This window comes from Poecilia reticulata, chromosome 23 (assembly GCF_904066995.2).
Source record: "Poecilia reticulata chromosome 23, P_reticulata-male-v2, whole genome shotgun sequence".
Lineage (NCBI taxonomy): Eukaryota > Metazoa > Chordata > Actinopteri > Cyprinodontiformes > Poeciliidae > Poecilia > Poecilia reticulata.
This window is the reverse complement of record NC_088852.1, coordinates 16,474,191-16,489,516: the sequence shown is the minus strand read 5'-3', so window position 1 is coordinate 16,489,516 and position 15,326 is coordinate 16,474,191. Positions and strand designations below refer to the sequence as shown.

Genomic DNA, 15,326 nt, shown 5'->3' with positions numbered 1-15,326 from the left:
AGTAAGTAGGATTTTTTATTTTTTGGAATCGGTTATAGTTTGTGACTTTATTTGAATGTCAGAAAATCTGATATTTTTACGAGTGTTTGGTTATGCTTCCACAGTAGCTGTTCTAACATGGTATGCAACATTCTTGATAGTCGGTTTCGTGAACCAATAATAATAATGGTAATAATCTATTTGGTAATGACATCTTCTTCACGGGACGAGACGATGCGTGTTTTATTGGGTTTACGAGATTGAGAAACGATTTTACCCAAATTTATGGGAACATTTTGTTTTAAGGAATAGAAGGTTTTATATAACTAACTGCTTTTAAGACAACATGAGTGTAGAATAACCTGTTTCAGGTTTGATTCACCCAGAGACTGAGGTTGTTATGCATATTTTATATGAAATTCATGCAAAGAACTTAGCCAAAAGCTAAATATAAAGCTTTATAAATCTCTAACTGTGTTTAAAAGAATAAGCATTAATTTGTAACAGTAAATATTTTAGATTTTGAACTACACAAAACAGAAAAAGCTCTTCTGTTTTCTTAGAAGCTACCTGTTAGCTGCTAACAATGCAAATTCTTAGTTAATTCTAATTAGCTAAGAATTAACATTTTTAGCTGACGCTTAGCTAATTCTAAGCTGAGAATGCTAAGACTTTGCATTCTCAGCTAAGAATGAGCTATTTTTGCTTGTAGGAATTAGCATTTTTAGCAGCTAACGGTTAGCCAGGCAGGCTGCTATCTTGTCCATCTCTGACTGTTCCTTCTTTGCCTTTACAGAACTCAAATAGATTCTATATAAACTCTTTAAAAATTGAATAAAAACTTATTCAGATTGCTTTTAACCAGATTTGAAATCCTTTTGAGCCACCAACATCATCGTGGCATCAGAAGAACTTATCCTTAGAACATGTTTTTTGCAGAGCAGATACAGATTACACACACATTTGAAAATATCAACTTTTGCATCTTTAACAGGATAATGTCACACCAGTCCCTTCAACTCTTAATAATTGGGCTGATAATCTGAAGGAACTGACTGATTTTGTTTACCGACTTATTTATCTGGCTTGTCAATGAGTCCAACTACGAAACTTGTTTCTCGAGTCGGACCCAGATGTTTCTTCTGGTCAGTCGTAGCCCAAGGTATGGGTCAAGGATTTCCAAACTCCCAAAACTTTAGCTCACCAGCATACGGATCACACCTTCTGGGCTTTCAGTGCTTGCTTCACGTTTACGTCTTTCAGCTGTATTTCACTTCATTCCAATTCCAACGTAAATCAGTAGAAGTGAATCCACTGAGAACAGAAGTAATCCATCTTTAACCAGCAACAGCTGAAGCAGCGGGTTGGGGTTCGTCTGATTGAAGGCGCTGCTGCAGAAAGTAGAAAGTAGGCATGTTCAGACATGTTCAAACTTTGAAAGGACGTTCAACTTTACATAAACTGTAGCGCAAACATAAATGGGGTCAATTTCTCATATTATATAATTATATCTCATATTGTGTTGAGATATAATTTTGTTTGGTCAGTTTGGACATTGTCATCGGTGTTTGTCATGTTAGACTCTCATACGGGTCTCCTGGGAGAATCAGTGAAAACAGGGAACACCTGTTAGGGGAAACAGTGAGGTAACCAGGAGAGGTTTCATTTTCTATTTCCTCCATACAGGAGGTTAATGCTCTGATCTGGCTTTGACTGGATGATTTTTTTGTAATAAATTCGGTGCAGCACATTGGCTCACTTGTAGAATCTATTCCATGGAAAGTGGGTTATGCATGCGTTAGACTTTTGTGTGCTCAGTTCTTGCTTTGCAGCTGATGCTACATACATCACACCGTGAAACATCATGTTAAACGTATGCATCTAGCTGTGTTTCCATTAACTAAAATTGCACAAATTGAAATTACAAAAAAAAATTTGTGTAATGAAAACATGCCAACTTAAAAAAAAAAAAAAAAAAAAAGTCACGTTTTCCGATAAAAAGATGTTGCACTGGGATGGGGTTTTTCAACCGTATCAAAATGGAACATACTTGGTCACACTCCTGCTTTTATAACCTTGTACTAAGCTGCTTTGCTAATTGGAGAGTATCAGTTGGAACATACAGAGACTAGCCGCTTTTTCATTAAATATAGAAGTGTGCAAATTGAAATTCTACAAATAAATTTGCTTAACGGAAACACAGCAGTTTTGGATAAACATTTTAAATTGAAAGAAGATGACGATATAATTGGCAAAACCGCCAAATATATCGTCATCAGAGGAGATCAACAGGTGGATGTTGCTACTGGCAGAAACAGCAAAGAAAATGGCAGGAAGAGGCATTAGGATGATGGTTTGTGTTTGTTTTTTCCAGGCAATGTGCAGCTGGCTCCACCAGAGCTCTCACAGCGTCACACGGTTCAGAAAAAGCTGTGTGTCATTCCAACCTGTTGAATCCACAGCTCTTCTGTAAGACGCCCGACTACAATTTGCCCAAACCACCAAATACGTAGCTGCTCCAGATTAGGCGGGGCTTGTTGTTTCAAGACATCAACGTTTCCTCTGATTGGCTGATAGAGGATGAGCGCTACTCGTTCAGTCATGAATCTATGAGCTGATAGATTCATGACTGAATTATTAATATATCTCATGCAACTGTTTTCACTCATGATTTCTAAAGAGTTATTGCGCGAGCAAACTTATTCACTTGTGATTTAAATTTCATTTCTTGTTAAATGTAAACGCTGCAGTTGCAAAATTGTAATTTTTGCAACACTAGGAGATCATAGGCAAATATTTGTGCATTTTTTTGTACTGGAAGCAGATACTGCACAGGCAGACAGAGCCAATCACAGAAGAGGATCCTTCCCTTCGCTCATTTTTACTTGCGCTGGCCTTAAAGTGAGGAAAAAACAAAAGTACGTTATATTGCCAGAAAAAAAAAAAGACATGAATCTTTTGCTGCACTAGTGCAAACAAGAAAAAAATTTTTGCTCTCACCGCACTGGTACCTGCACTTCTGCTGTGTGTGAAAGGCACACCGGCTTCTCTGGAGGAGTGGTGATTCATTCTGTAGGATTCAGCAAACATTTAAGAGCTACACACAAGCATCCCGAAATCACACACACACACACACACACACACACACACGCACACACGCACACACACACAGATTGATGACATGATGCGACTTGTGTTGCCACTGGCGCTACAGGATCCGGTAAATTTTGTATCTACATCAGCAACCCCAGGAACTTGCAAAAATATTTCTCAGTGCGTTAACAATTTACCTGGAAAGAAAAACCCAGACGTTTGCCGAATGTAACAACAAGACTGGACATTTAGAGTTTAACTGGTGTAAGTGAAGCGGCTGCAGAAGTAGAAGTTGTGCGACCTGCTTCAAGCTGCTCGGTTGATGGATTCTTCCATCTGAATTGTTAGTTTCTGCAGCTCCTCCAGAGTAACCATGGAGATCTTGGTTGTTACCCTGATTAATGCTCTCCCAGCCTATGTTGGTAAGGTTGTAGTTTTCAGCAAAAGGACTTAACAGCGTTATGTGAGAAGTTTAAAGCTTTACAAATAAACATTAACAACATTTTTACAGAAACAGAAAATGCCAGGTATGCTGTAAAGTGTAAAATTGACCTTTTCTTAGTTATTCATCATGTTTCAATGTTATTCCCTCATCAAAAGAGTTAATAGACGAGTCATGGTGTGATGACTTCCTGAAGGCGGAGTTTCAAAAAGAGCAGGAGCTTCTTAAAGAGACAGAGGCCCAATTTCAAGGCGAAATCAAATTTCTTTTAAGTTGTATTTGAAACATGTAGCATTTTTTATAACAACTGAAGTTAGCATAGTTACTTGATAGATTGTGCTATAAAATGGCAGTATGTGCCTGGAAAACACCTAATGCTGCCCCTTTAAAGCCCAACAGGACAGTGAATAAATGTGACCAGCATGCTTACAAAATAGAGATTTCAACCAGTAGTGTGAATTTGATCTACATTATTTTATGCTTGAACTGAAACACTGAAAACAGCTCAAGGATAAAACGTTGCTCTCAAGATGCGTTGCACACGAACACACCGCTAGCTGAGAAAGTGTCGCTAACTTGTGATCCACATCGTCCAACAACGCTTCGAGGTAATTGCGTGTTTATTTTATGGCACGTTCCACTGGCGTTCTCCACAGAATGTGTTGGCACATGCTAAACACCTCACCATATTTAATGTTTGATTTACATAAACCCGGGAACTCGAGTTATGTCACCTCTCATTAGCCAAGGCAGCGCGGTGACGAGGCCGCTGCAGCAACTCAGGAAACCTGTGAGTGTTCCTGCTAACACGTTGCCACCTTAAGGGTGATTATCTGCATCAATCCCATCAATTAGGTGTTAAAAGCTCACATGGTGTGAAGCTACAACATTAGCCTCTAACCTATTACATCCCTGAGACAATGTTGCTACAGCACCACATGCTCTCTCTTAGAAACCTGCCCTCCCTCTCACAGGTGTGTGTGTGTGTGTGTATGCACCCCTGTTGTGTGTAGGGGTTAGTTGAGGCCTTACCATTAAATGACCATAGCAAAGCTTTGAATGCAGTTAGAAATCCTGGCGTCAGCATTAAGTCTCACCTCCATTTAAAGAGCTAACTACAAGCGGGACAGTTCTGAGAGTTGCTAGGGGAAACGAGTGAGGCATGTCGGAGGTGTGAGGGGAGGCAAATCTAATTTGTTCAGATTAAAGACTGACGTTCTGCTAATCAATGGCCTTCTGCTTTAAGTTTGGGTTTCACGTCCTGTGAATGCCACAAAGTTGACGTCAAAGTTATTATAGTTAACTGAAACTAACGAAAACTGAAATAATAATAAACTGTAATAAGTTGGGAGAAACTAGACTAACTTTAACTGTATTGTGCGTTAAAAAAAAAAAAATTAAAACATACTGAAGGTATAGATATAATATTCTTTGTTTTCGTGTTTATGAATGTATTATATGTAGCATATGAATATGAAATTGACAAGCGGTTTTCTCTCCTGGCAGTGATTATGCTAATCTGTAAAAGTTTGGAGAAAACGCCAGTCAGATGGTTGTTCAATAATAATTGAATACATTTTTTGAAAATGTGTTCATTACTCAATGTAACCATTATCACAATGCAACACTTTGACATTTTGGAATTTTGCACCTAAAAATGAACCAAAGTGTGAAAAAACTAAAACTGGTACTATAACTAGTAAAAACTAAACCATAATTGACTAATAATACCTCATAAAAACTAGCAAACACATGCTAAAAAAACGAATTAAAACTGAATTTGATAAAATGTCACTATAATAAAAACACCAAAACCATTATAACCCTGGCTAACATCTTACCGTTTTATGAGCATTAATATCAGCCCTCTACAACAAAAGTCCTCTAAAAACGGAGGAACTGATCCAAAACGGTTCAGTGTTGACCTCAGATGTGTGTATTGTCGGTCTTGTGAAGGAGCATTGGGTGCATTTCCTGCCTCGTCTTTCAGGCTCAGTGGAAATTCCTCTACATGTTGACATGATTACACAAATCGAGTAATGAACAATAGCAGATTCAGTCCTGGGTGACATTTTGAACGTTTAAATCGCTGCAGCTGTCAGAGAAAAAAACTTTGCCATTTTTCATGTTTGGAAACTACAGATGGGTGTTTTTGTAATCCCAAACAAATAAAGTATAATTTCATTTTTTCCCTATTGGGACTTATATATATATAAATAAAAATAAAGAATTTTGAAGTTATCCAATGATATGTCACTTTCATTTACTAATTCATTTATGTAGCTATTTTTGTTGCCAAAATGAGATTAGTTAGAGATAATGAATAAATCATCAAATAGTGCACACATAAATCAGTCCTCTGTCATTTTAGTGCAGCTTTGCTTAAACTCATGTTACTAACGCTGATTAACTCGCCTCAGCATATTTATTTTACAAGGAACTATTTTCTTCTTAGTTCAGTTAGCAGCTCTCTTAACATTTGAGTAAATTTTTAAGAAAACTGAACTTTATCCCCGGATAAAGAGTGGAGTAGAAAAGAAAACTTGTGACTGTATGTATCCCTCAGAATACTAGACTTAACGGCTAGCTGGTTCCTGGTGAGGTTGAGTAGTATTCTTCTTCTTTATTAAATCTGTGTACATACAGATACACCACCATATGTATCAATCAATCTAAATTTTCCAGTCAACTAAATTGATGCGTTTTCTATGGTAGGTACTTCCATACGGTCAGTATTGTATCTACAGCAAACGGCAGTTAACTTGTTTGGTATTTTCTCATTACACTTTTGCTCGTCGTCCTGATCTGAATCTTAGTCGTTTCTCTAAAATCTAGTTGTTTAAAAACAGGCTGTACAATTTGTGGCTCTATTTTTTTCCCTCCAAGCTATAAAAATGGTTGAAAATTGAAAAATGGCAACGAAGATCTTTGAGTTGTATTGGCTGTAGGTGTTTGTTGGTAAGGAGCATCACTTTTGTAAGTGTGGAAGGGAGTTGAAGAAACTCATTGCCATCATGCTGACAATGAGAGATGGTAAGTCAGTTCATATTCGCTAATTGTCATGCTCTGTGATGAGGCGAACTGTTATTACCAAAACGAGCCGGTAATGATGTGGTTTCTATGCGATTACAAAATGAAAAACACCTGGTGTTTTCAGATAAAGATTCTGCGGTCACCACTAAGCACCTCTTCTATCAACCGGTAGTGTGTTTCAGTGTTGTTTAGAGTTGCTTATGGCTAAATTAGGGTTAGAGTGCAGGTTTTGATGTTTTGACCTTTTTAATCTTTTTTTAAAATCTCTTTAATGTTTTTATCTTTACTTTTTCATTTCTCTCACTGTTTACGTTATAATGATGTAAAGCCCCTCGGAAAACGTCCCAGTTAAACGACGTTTAACTAAAGTTCTACGGGGTTTAGAGTCCCAGTTGACGGCGTTCAACTAAAAACCTAGAGGTTGGAGTCCTTGTCAAACGGTGTTTTTGACTAAAGTCCCAGAGGGTTAGAATCCCAAAAGGGGTTTTAATGTTTTTATCCTTTTTTTTTATCTCTTTCTCACCATTTATTCAATGTCATATGCTGTTTTTATTTTAATTGTGTAAAGCACTTTGAAATGCCTTGCTGCTGAAATGTGCTATACAAATAACATTTGATTGATTGATTGATTGAGTGATGTTGTTGTTGTAATTGATATGTTGTTTCCCGCTGTGGTTTCTCTGGGTTTTTTCTCTCTTTCTGCAGGTGTAGAAGCAAACTGGTACAATGTTTTCTTGTATTCTCTATTCTTCTCTCCTCCAGTCCTTCTTACCCTTTAAACTTTCCCCCCCATTCCGTTCCATCTCCATGTTGATTAATTGAAATAAACCCAAATCAATTAGTAGTTTTTAGTTTCTTCTATATTTATACGTACATGCATTTATACATATCAAGTGACATCAAGCTGTGACACTGCAGCTGGGAAAGTCAGTCTGTTGGCACTCAGACCAGAACCAGAAGAGCAAATAAACACTTTGTTAATGTAATTTCCATTATATTTTATATGAACAGTCGTCAATATTGGATTTTGATATTGGATTTGATTATAAGCCTCAAACTTCTTATGTTAGACTGCTGCAGCCTGACTCTTGACTTTCTGAATGTCAAACAAATAAATGAAACGTTTCTGAGTCAGAAAGTTTGAGTTTAAAGTTTGTTGCAGATGCAGTCACATCGCTTGAATCTTTAGATATTTCGCTATACAACTACAAACATTCAGATGTTTCATGAGACGTTTATGACTGACTAACACTAGATAGTGGTTCATTTTGAGGTGTGACGGGAAAAAATGCATTCAAAAAATGTCTACGTGTTGACATCAGTCTAAACAGACTTTCTTCCAGGAGTTTTCCTGTATTTTCTCAGCCTCTTTGCTGTTTCGGTCATTAATGTTCTTTTTCCTGGTCTGTCAGTCCACCTGAATGTTGGGCTGGATTGTATTTAGGGGTCTCAGACTATATCTGCTACTTAAAAAAGGCAAAGGTCAAACGTCCTACTCATAACGGCTTATGTAGAAAAGATTTTTGAGACATTTCCACCTGAGCAGCTGGTCCTCGCCTTTCTTTGTAGTGAACAAGCCGGGTCCTTTCTGCTTTGTCTCTGCTGCCAGGACCTTTCTAAGCTGCTTCTGTCAGAAGACAAATGGTGTTTAAACAGGCTGCCAAGCAGATGGCTGAATGCTTTTGGTTGCTATATGTCCTCCTTCCTTGAGGATCAAGCTAGCGGCGCTGATTTATTCCAGTTGTCTTCTATTTCATGTATTGTTTTGTGTCAAAGGAATGACTGGTGAGAGGAAAGTAAATGTAAAAATCCAGCATTCAGCTGCTGCCTCTCCTCACCCTGCAGAAAACTGTCCACACTGTGAAATGATTTAACAAGATTAAATATATTTCATAGGGATTTTAATGCGATTGGCAAGAACAAAATGTTGGCCTATGAAAAGTGAGATATGGGTTTGAACTGTATGGTGGCCTAGGAAGGTCACCATAGAGCCTCAGCGCAACAGCAAAAGCCACAACAGCCATGCTGAAACAGGATTGATACTTTATCACTTTATCCGTAGGATCTCTTCCATTTTAAATTCTGTTTAATATGACTTATATTTTTAACATAAAATCCGTTTTAGCATAGCTCTAGTTTTAATATATAATCATTTTATCGTTTTAAAATCAAATACGTTTTAGCACAACTTCTATTTTAGTTTAGCTTTCATTTTAGTAAAGCTTCTGTTTAAGCATAACTTATATTTTTGCATGAAATTCTTTTTATCATACCTTCTGTTTTAGCTTAAATTCCATTTTGGCCAAAAATCTGCTTTAGCATACAGTGAATTTCATTTTAGCATAACTTTATTGTGGCTTTTTATCGTGGTGTTGTGGGTTTTGCATTTTGCTGACCCTTCTGGGCCACCGTAATATTTCACTGCCCTTTGCTAAGAGTCAACTTAAGAAACACAAGTCCCTTCAGAACGCTCAGCCTCTAAACTTAGAGTCCACCTTTGTAATGTGGTAACTGATGGAGCTGCAGACCGTAACTGGAAAACTATTGATTATGGAAAAAAGTATGCCATTTTTCACAGTGACAAACTTGTGACCTTTTTTGGGACGTTTTTGTTGGGACGTCTAGCAAGAGAAGTCGGATAAAAACGTCTCTCTTTCATCTGTGGCACGTTGAACTGAGGATATAGCTTTTGCTCCATTTACTTGTCATCAAGGCAGCGATTTAGCTGCAGAGCCGCCATGGAATAATCTTCAATAAGGTCTGTGCTTCCTTACAAATCAAATTAGCATCACGGTTCACAGTAAATGAATCCAAGTCATCTGTAGTTAGGCCGGTTGATGGGATTTCAAAGGCCTGTTTTCACCCAGTTCTGGGACTATTTTCAGGTCTCAGTACCATCTGAATATCACATGAAAAATACATTTTCCCCAGAACAATTATCCAGTTAAGTGTGGCGTACACGGCTATTATCTTGTAAACAAGGCTTTCTGAAATCACTTGACGGTAAAATGCGAGGGACCTCCTGACAGTTAACTGGGCCTTTAAGTGATTCGTCTTGTTCCCGTTTGCCTCTTATGATTATATAATCATGTCTTTGCCACATTTCCTCATGAAAGTAAAGAACAAACACTGGAACAAGGCAACATTTTGGCTACCTCTGCAATTATCATGCCTTTTTCTATCGCAACCCATTGACCAAAGAATTTGATTTCAATGGTTTTAGACACCAGTTAATGTTAAGTCTCTATGCAGCCTTGACGTAGACATACATTTATAATGAGGTTGAACATCAGACATTGAAATTGAGTGACATCCCATTCGTGGCTACAGAAGCTTCAGCTCTTGTGGGAACAATTTCTGGGGGCGAAGGCGGACGTTTGTCTGCAGTGTCCGCTCCAATCCATTCCAAACATGCTTTGTTGGTTTGACGTCAGAGTTCTTTGAAGGCCAGTCGGTTCTTCAACAGCATACATGCTCATCCGTGTCGTCAGGGTGAATTTATGTATCATTTATATTTTCATCCATCCATTTTCTGCCGCTTATCCGGGTTCGGGTCGCGGAGGCAGCAGCTTCAGAAGGGAGGCCAAGACTTCCCTCTCCCCAGCCACTTCTTCCAGCTCCTTTGGAGGAATCCCAAGGCGTTCCCAGGCCAGCCGAGAGACAGAGACCCTCCTGGTGGGATGTGCCCGGAACACCTCACCAGGGAGGCGTCCAGGAGGCATCCTGACCAGATGCCCGAGCCACCTCAACTGGCTCCTCTCGACGTGGAGGAGCAGCAGTTCTCCTCTGAGTCGCTCCCGGATGACCAAGCTTCTCACCCTATCTCTAAGGAAGAGCCCAGCCACCCTGCGGAGGAAACCCATTTATATTTTAAGTTGTACAATTTCACAAGTTAAATTGACATTTAAATATTTTACCTACCTTAGTTTTGAAGCCACTTTGCGTTTCACTTTGATTGCTTTTTGAAAGCAAATATGGTCATATTAGCTTATATAACCTTATTTATTCCATCTATCGAATAATGAAAACCTACATTACAATGCATGTAATGTAGGTTACATGCATTGTAACCTACATTACAGGTTACATTGTAATGTTACATCACAGGTAACATTACATTACCTGTAATGTAACAATCATTAAATCACAATCATTTATGTGATTTTAAATCATTTATGTGATTTAAAAATCACATAAATGTTTTCAAGCTTCACTGCTCAAAATGAGAACTGATGAATAACGACCTGAGTGGCTTGACAGAAAAAAAAACTGTTAGCCTTGTTTCTGCACTGTCTGAAAGTTGCAAAGGAAATATTTATTTCCTTTTTTGTTATGTTTTTGAAGTGAATGCAGTGATTTTATGGTGGTTCCCTCATTGTAAGAGGATTCAGAGTTTAAACTGTGTCTTTCTGTGACAAACTTTCCCCTACCTGCTGCGGTGTTCTCGCCGTACTCCCCTTTCCTCCCACAGGTTAAAAAGATTTGGTGTGGCATAAATTTGGTTTGTATACTTCGGCGGTGGACGTGGAATAAAAATATTACGGCGCAAGATACAGACTAATACATTTTTAAAATGGAAAACATCTACAGAGCAGTGTTAATCTTTCGTTAACTAAGTTTTTTATTAGCGGATGTTTTTCTGAAAAACCTGGACAGGACCATTTCTTAACCACGGCCAAATAAAACAACAATGAAGGATGTCTTGTTTTTTTTTTTTTTTGAGATGAAAGACTGTTTTTAATTTTACAGTATTTTGTGTTTTTAATTTTACAGTATTTAGAGTTCCCTGTTTTTCAGAAAGAGGTTTATTTAGCTTGTTTTTTTGTTTTTTTTCCATGTTTTATGTATTTACATTTCTGGCCTTCGAGGCACAAAGCTTGGACGCCACTTGTTTTAGTTTTTTGCCAGTCTTAATGGAGATTAATGACTTCAAAGTTCATGATTCCAGATGCTAATGCAGTTTTGTTTCTTTAGATTTTTTTTTAACGTTTTGAACCAGGGTTAACCCTTGTCCCTCAGTGGGGTCGGGAGGGTTGCTGGTGCCCATCTCCAGCTAACGTTCCGGGCGAGAGGCGGGGTTCACCCTGGACAGGTCGCCAGTCTGTCGCAGGGCAACACAGAGACACACAACCATGCACACACACACACACACCTAGGGACAATTTAGAGAGGCCAATTAACCTGACAGTCATGTTTTTGGACTGTGGGAGGAAACCGGAGTACCCGGAGAAAACCCACGCACGCACAGGGAGAACATGCAAACTCCATGCAGAAAGACCGGGGCTGGGAATCGAACCCAGAACCTTCTTGCTGCAAGGCAACAGCTCTACCAACTGCGCCACTGTGCAGCTGCTCCAGGGTTAACAGTGTTAGTGAAATAATGAAAAAAAAGTCGGATATGTCTTTTCCAACACCTTTCCTAGAATTCAAAAATGTAATATTCAAGTTTCTCAGAACCATGTAAACAGTCTTTTAGCTGTAGAGATTAAGTAATAAAAGAAAGCAAAAAAAAAAACAAATAATTACCTGACAACATCGTGCCGACGACGTCGCTGTAGATAACTAAGATTTAACTGACTACAAAAAGCAAGTCAAACTAACTTAGAGGAATAAAAAAAAAAAACAGACTCTCGACTTGAAGCAGTGGATATTGTTCTGGTTCTGTCCGTTGTGAACAATGTGCTGAATTGAAAGCATTGCTCTGTGGGAAACAACAGCGACAGATGAGGCGGCTACTTAAACTGGTTAAGATGCTGGAACAGACAATGTCAACAACCTTTTAGAGAGCTAGCGGGCAAAATGTTTTTCAGTTGAGGATGTTTCGTGGAAGAGAGGTATGACACACAAGTCGCCGCATGTTAATTCCCAAGCGTGTATGCTTAGTCGAAGGCACGTCCTCGTGCTGCGAACGTTTTAGATTTGTGTTAAAAATCAGCCGTTTTAAATGCTTTTGAAGCTGAAATCACCTCTTATGTGGAGCTTTATTAAGCCACGCAAATCTTTCGTTTCATGTTATTCTCTCGCTTTGAAAATGAAAACGCACAAAGTCGGTTTGATGACGTAAAAGGTGTTCTGAGCCCCATTTTTCATGATCTATATTTAATACTACTTATTGGAAAACAGTCACATAAGGCTAAATAAATGATGTGTTTTCTTCAAAAGGTCTGTCTTACGAAAGTAATCATACCCTCCATGTTTTCTCGTAGTATTTAAAAGATGAACACAAAATAGTGCAAATTTCTATACTGGAAAGAAAGGTTCTCACTTTGATTACATAAAATGATGACAATTCAACCAACATGGGAAAAATGTTTTAAGTGAAATAATTTGCGAGTGGAACTTGTTCTTTTCCATCAATATTAAGTAATCATTGACTTAAAACAAGCTCTTATTTCTTGGTGAAAAGTTACTTGTAAATTAGTCTTGTCTTGTCTAGCAGAAACTAGACCAATAACTAGTTTCTGTTCAACAACTGACTCGGTAGAAATTCTACCAGGTGAATCCAAGTGAATGGGAAAAAGCCAAGACTGTCTGCGAAGCGTGATTTTAATCAAGCGCAATAGCACAGGAAGGTAATGGCCAGTTTAGTTGTAAAGCTGTAAAATGATACAAACACTCCTGCAAAGGCACTGTACCTCTGTAAATGAAAGACAATCCAATTTGGGCATATTAAGGGTACAAACCTCACATCTCTTCTCTTTTTATGTCTTCACAGATTTTGCAGGTGAATCTAGTGATGTCCATCCTGCTGTATGTGATGGCCCTTGTGTACCTGTATGGTATTCAAGCATCTAGCATGAACAGCAGCCACAAGGGACAGCAGCAGCACCCGCCGAGCCCCGACCCGTTGAACTCCCTCATAATCCAGCTGCTGCAGGCCGACCTGACGAGGGAGCGGACCCCGGGGAGCCACCGGCAGCAGGGGAGAGGCAGGGACGCCAAGCACCACGATCCCATCCTCCATGTTTCGGGCCCAAGCTTACCGTTCAAGGACCAGGAAGACGGCGAGCCGTGGGGCGCGGGCGGCCGCAGCGGCGGGAGCAGCGCAGGCGCCGTGGAGCAGCAGGTGACGCTGGTGAACTCTGACCTTCTGCGGAACCACAAGAGATACATTTCACCGCGGGTGGTGCTGAGCGACCGGCCGCCGCTCCAGCCGCCTCCCCTGTACCTGGCGGACGACTTCGTGAGCGGCGGGCCGGAGGGAGCGGCGGTGGGAAACAAAACGCGGAAGAAGCGGCAGGCCGAACACCGAAGTTACCGCGGGGAGTATTCTGTCTGCGACAGCGAGAGCAAGTGGGTGATGGACAAAACCAGCGCCATGGATCTACGGGGAATCAACGTGACGGTCATGGCCAAAGTTAAAACCTTCGACAAGCGGGAGGTCAAGCAGTTTTTCTACGAGACGAACTGTCGGGGCGAAGACCAGCCGGCCAGAGCCAAAGAAAGGCAGTGCAGGGGAATCGACGAAAAAAACTGGAGCTCTCAGTGCAAGACGACGCAGACGTTTGTTCGCGCGCTGACGCAAGACCACAGCGGCATGGTGGGCTGGAGGTGGATACGCATAAACACTTCCTGCGTCTGCGCGTTGTCGAGGAGAAAACGCAAGACGTAAAATCCCAGTTTCTCGGAACCGGAACCAGTGGAGTTCCACTTTTCTTTTTCTGGGATTTTATTTCCACAGCAAACCGGCACCACAGGATTAGGCGCGGTGGTGGGCGGACCACGACGTTCTGCTCCAAACAAACACATCTGAAGAAGACTCGGGTCCATTTGAATGCGATTTCAAACCAATGTGCTGCAAGCTGGAACGAAAGAACTCAACTCGAGAGGGCGAGGACTGCGCAACGGAGAACTGTACATATAAATTATTTAAATTATATGAAATGCATGTAGTGAATACATGGTTATCTATCTTTATATGATGTATGAATATATTTGTGTTATTTATTGACAGAAGATTCCTTAAAATGAAAATAAGAATAAGAAAAAAAAAAGAAGCGAAGCTTAAACCTGACTTTCAGACTATAATGCGAAGCTTAGGGGCTGCAGAGGTGCTTCACAGCGAGACTTAGTAAGTGCCTTCACTGAAGTGTGAGTAGCAGGACATGGCAGCAACGGTTGCCATAAACGTTTTGGCAACGAGTCCGTAGTAAGGTGACCCATCAGCAGGGACCTGTCCCATCCCGCCGACCCGCCGTTGCTAGACAACCAAAATGCAAGATGTGCAACAAGAAATCTTTTCAGTGTCTTCGCCGTGATGTCGACCAGCGGTCAAGTTTTGCTTCTTGTGGTTTCATTTGTTTCATCCTTTTGAATAAAAATGCCCATGTATCCCAAAGTTTTAAATTTTATATTTAAAATAATAATAAGGCCCATTTCAAATTGTTACAGTGCCAAAGATTAGATAACATATGTAAGAGGATAATAAATGTCTTTATTCTTCTTTTCACAGCTTACCTCCCGAATCTGTTCTGATTTCACAGTTTTCATGGTTGGTTGAAGTGACTCGTGTTATGTTTACTCAAATGCCCATTTTGAACGGCACCGTTTCCGGGGCAGTTGGTAGTGAGTCCGTTTAACACCTGATAATTTTATGTGAGTGACAATAAAAAAAATGTTTAAAAAGTAAGAGTTAGGAACTACCTGAAAAAATGTAGCTACATGAACATAAAGCAAAAACTGAAAGGACTCCGTAAGATTACCTGTGTTAGCTAACAGGCTAACTTACCAAAAAGAGAGAAATAATTGATTTTGGTCATTTAAAACAACTCGGACTGAA

General features: G+C 39.7%; 1 protein-coding gene across 1 annotated transcript in view; it reads left to right on the top strand.

Annotated features, from left to right (window-relative positions):
• ntf3 (neurotrophin 3) overlaps nt 1-14,998 on the top strand; it is a 39,335-nt gene extending 24,337 nt beyond the window's left edge. The window contains exon 2 of the mRNA XM_008401435.2: nt 13,263-14,998. Within this exon, the coding sequence (XP_008399657.1) occupies nt 13,263-14,159 (897 nt within the window). The 3' untranslated portion in view covers nt 14,160-14,998. The remainder of the gene's footprint in view (nt 1-13,262) is intronic.
• The last annotated feature ends 328 nt before the right edge of the window (nt 14,999-15,326 follow it).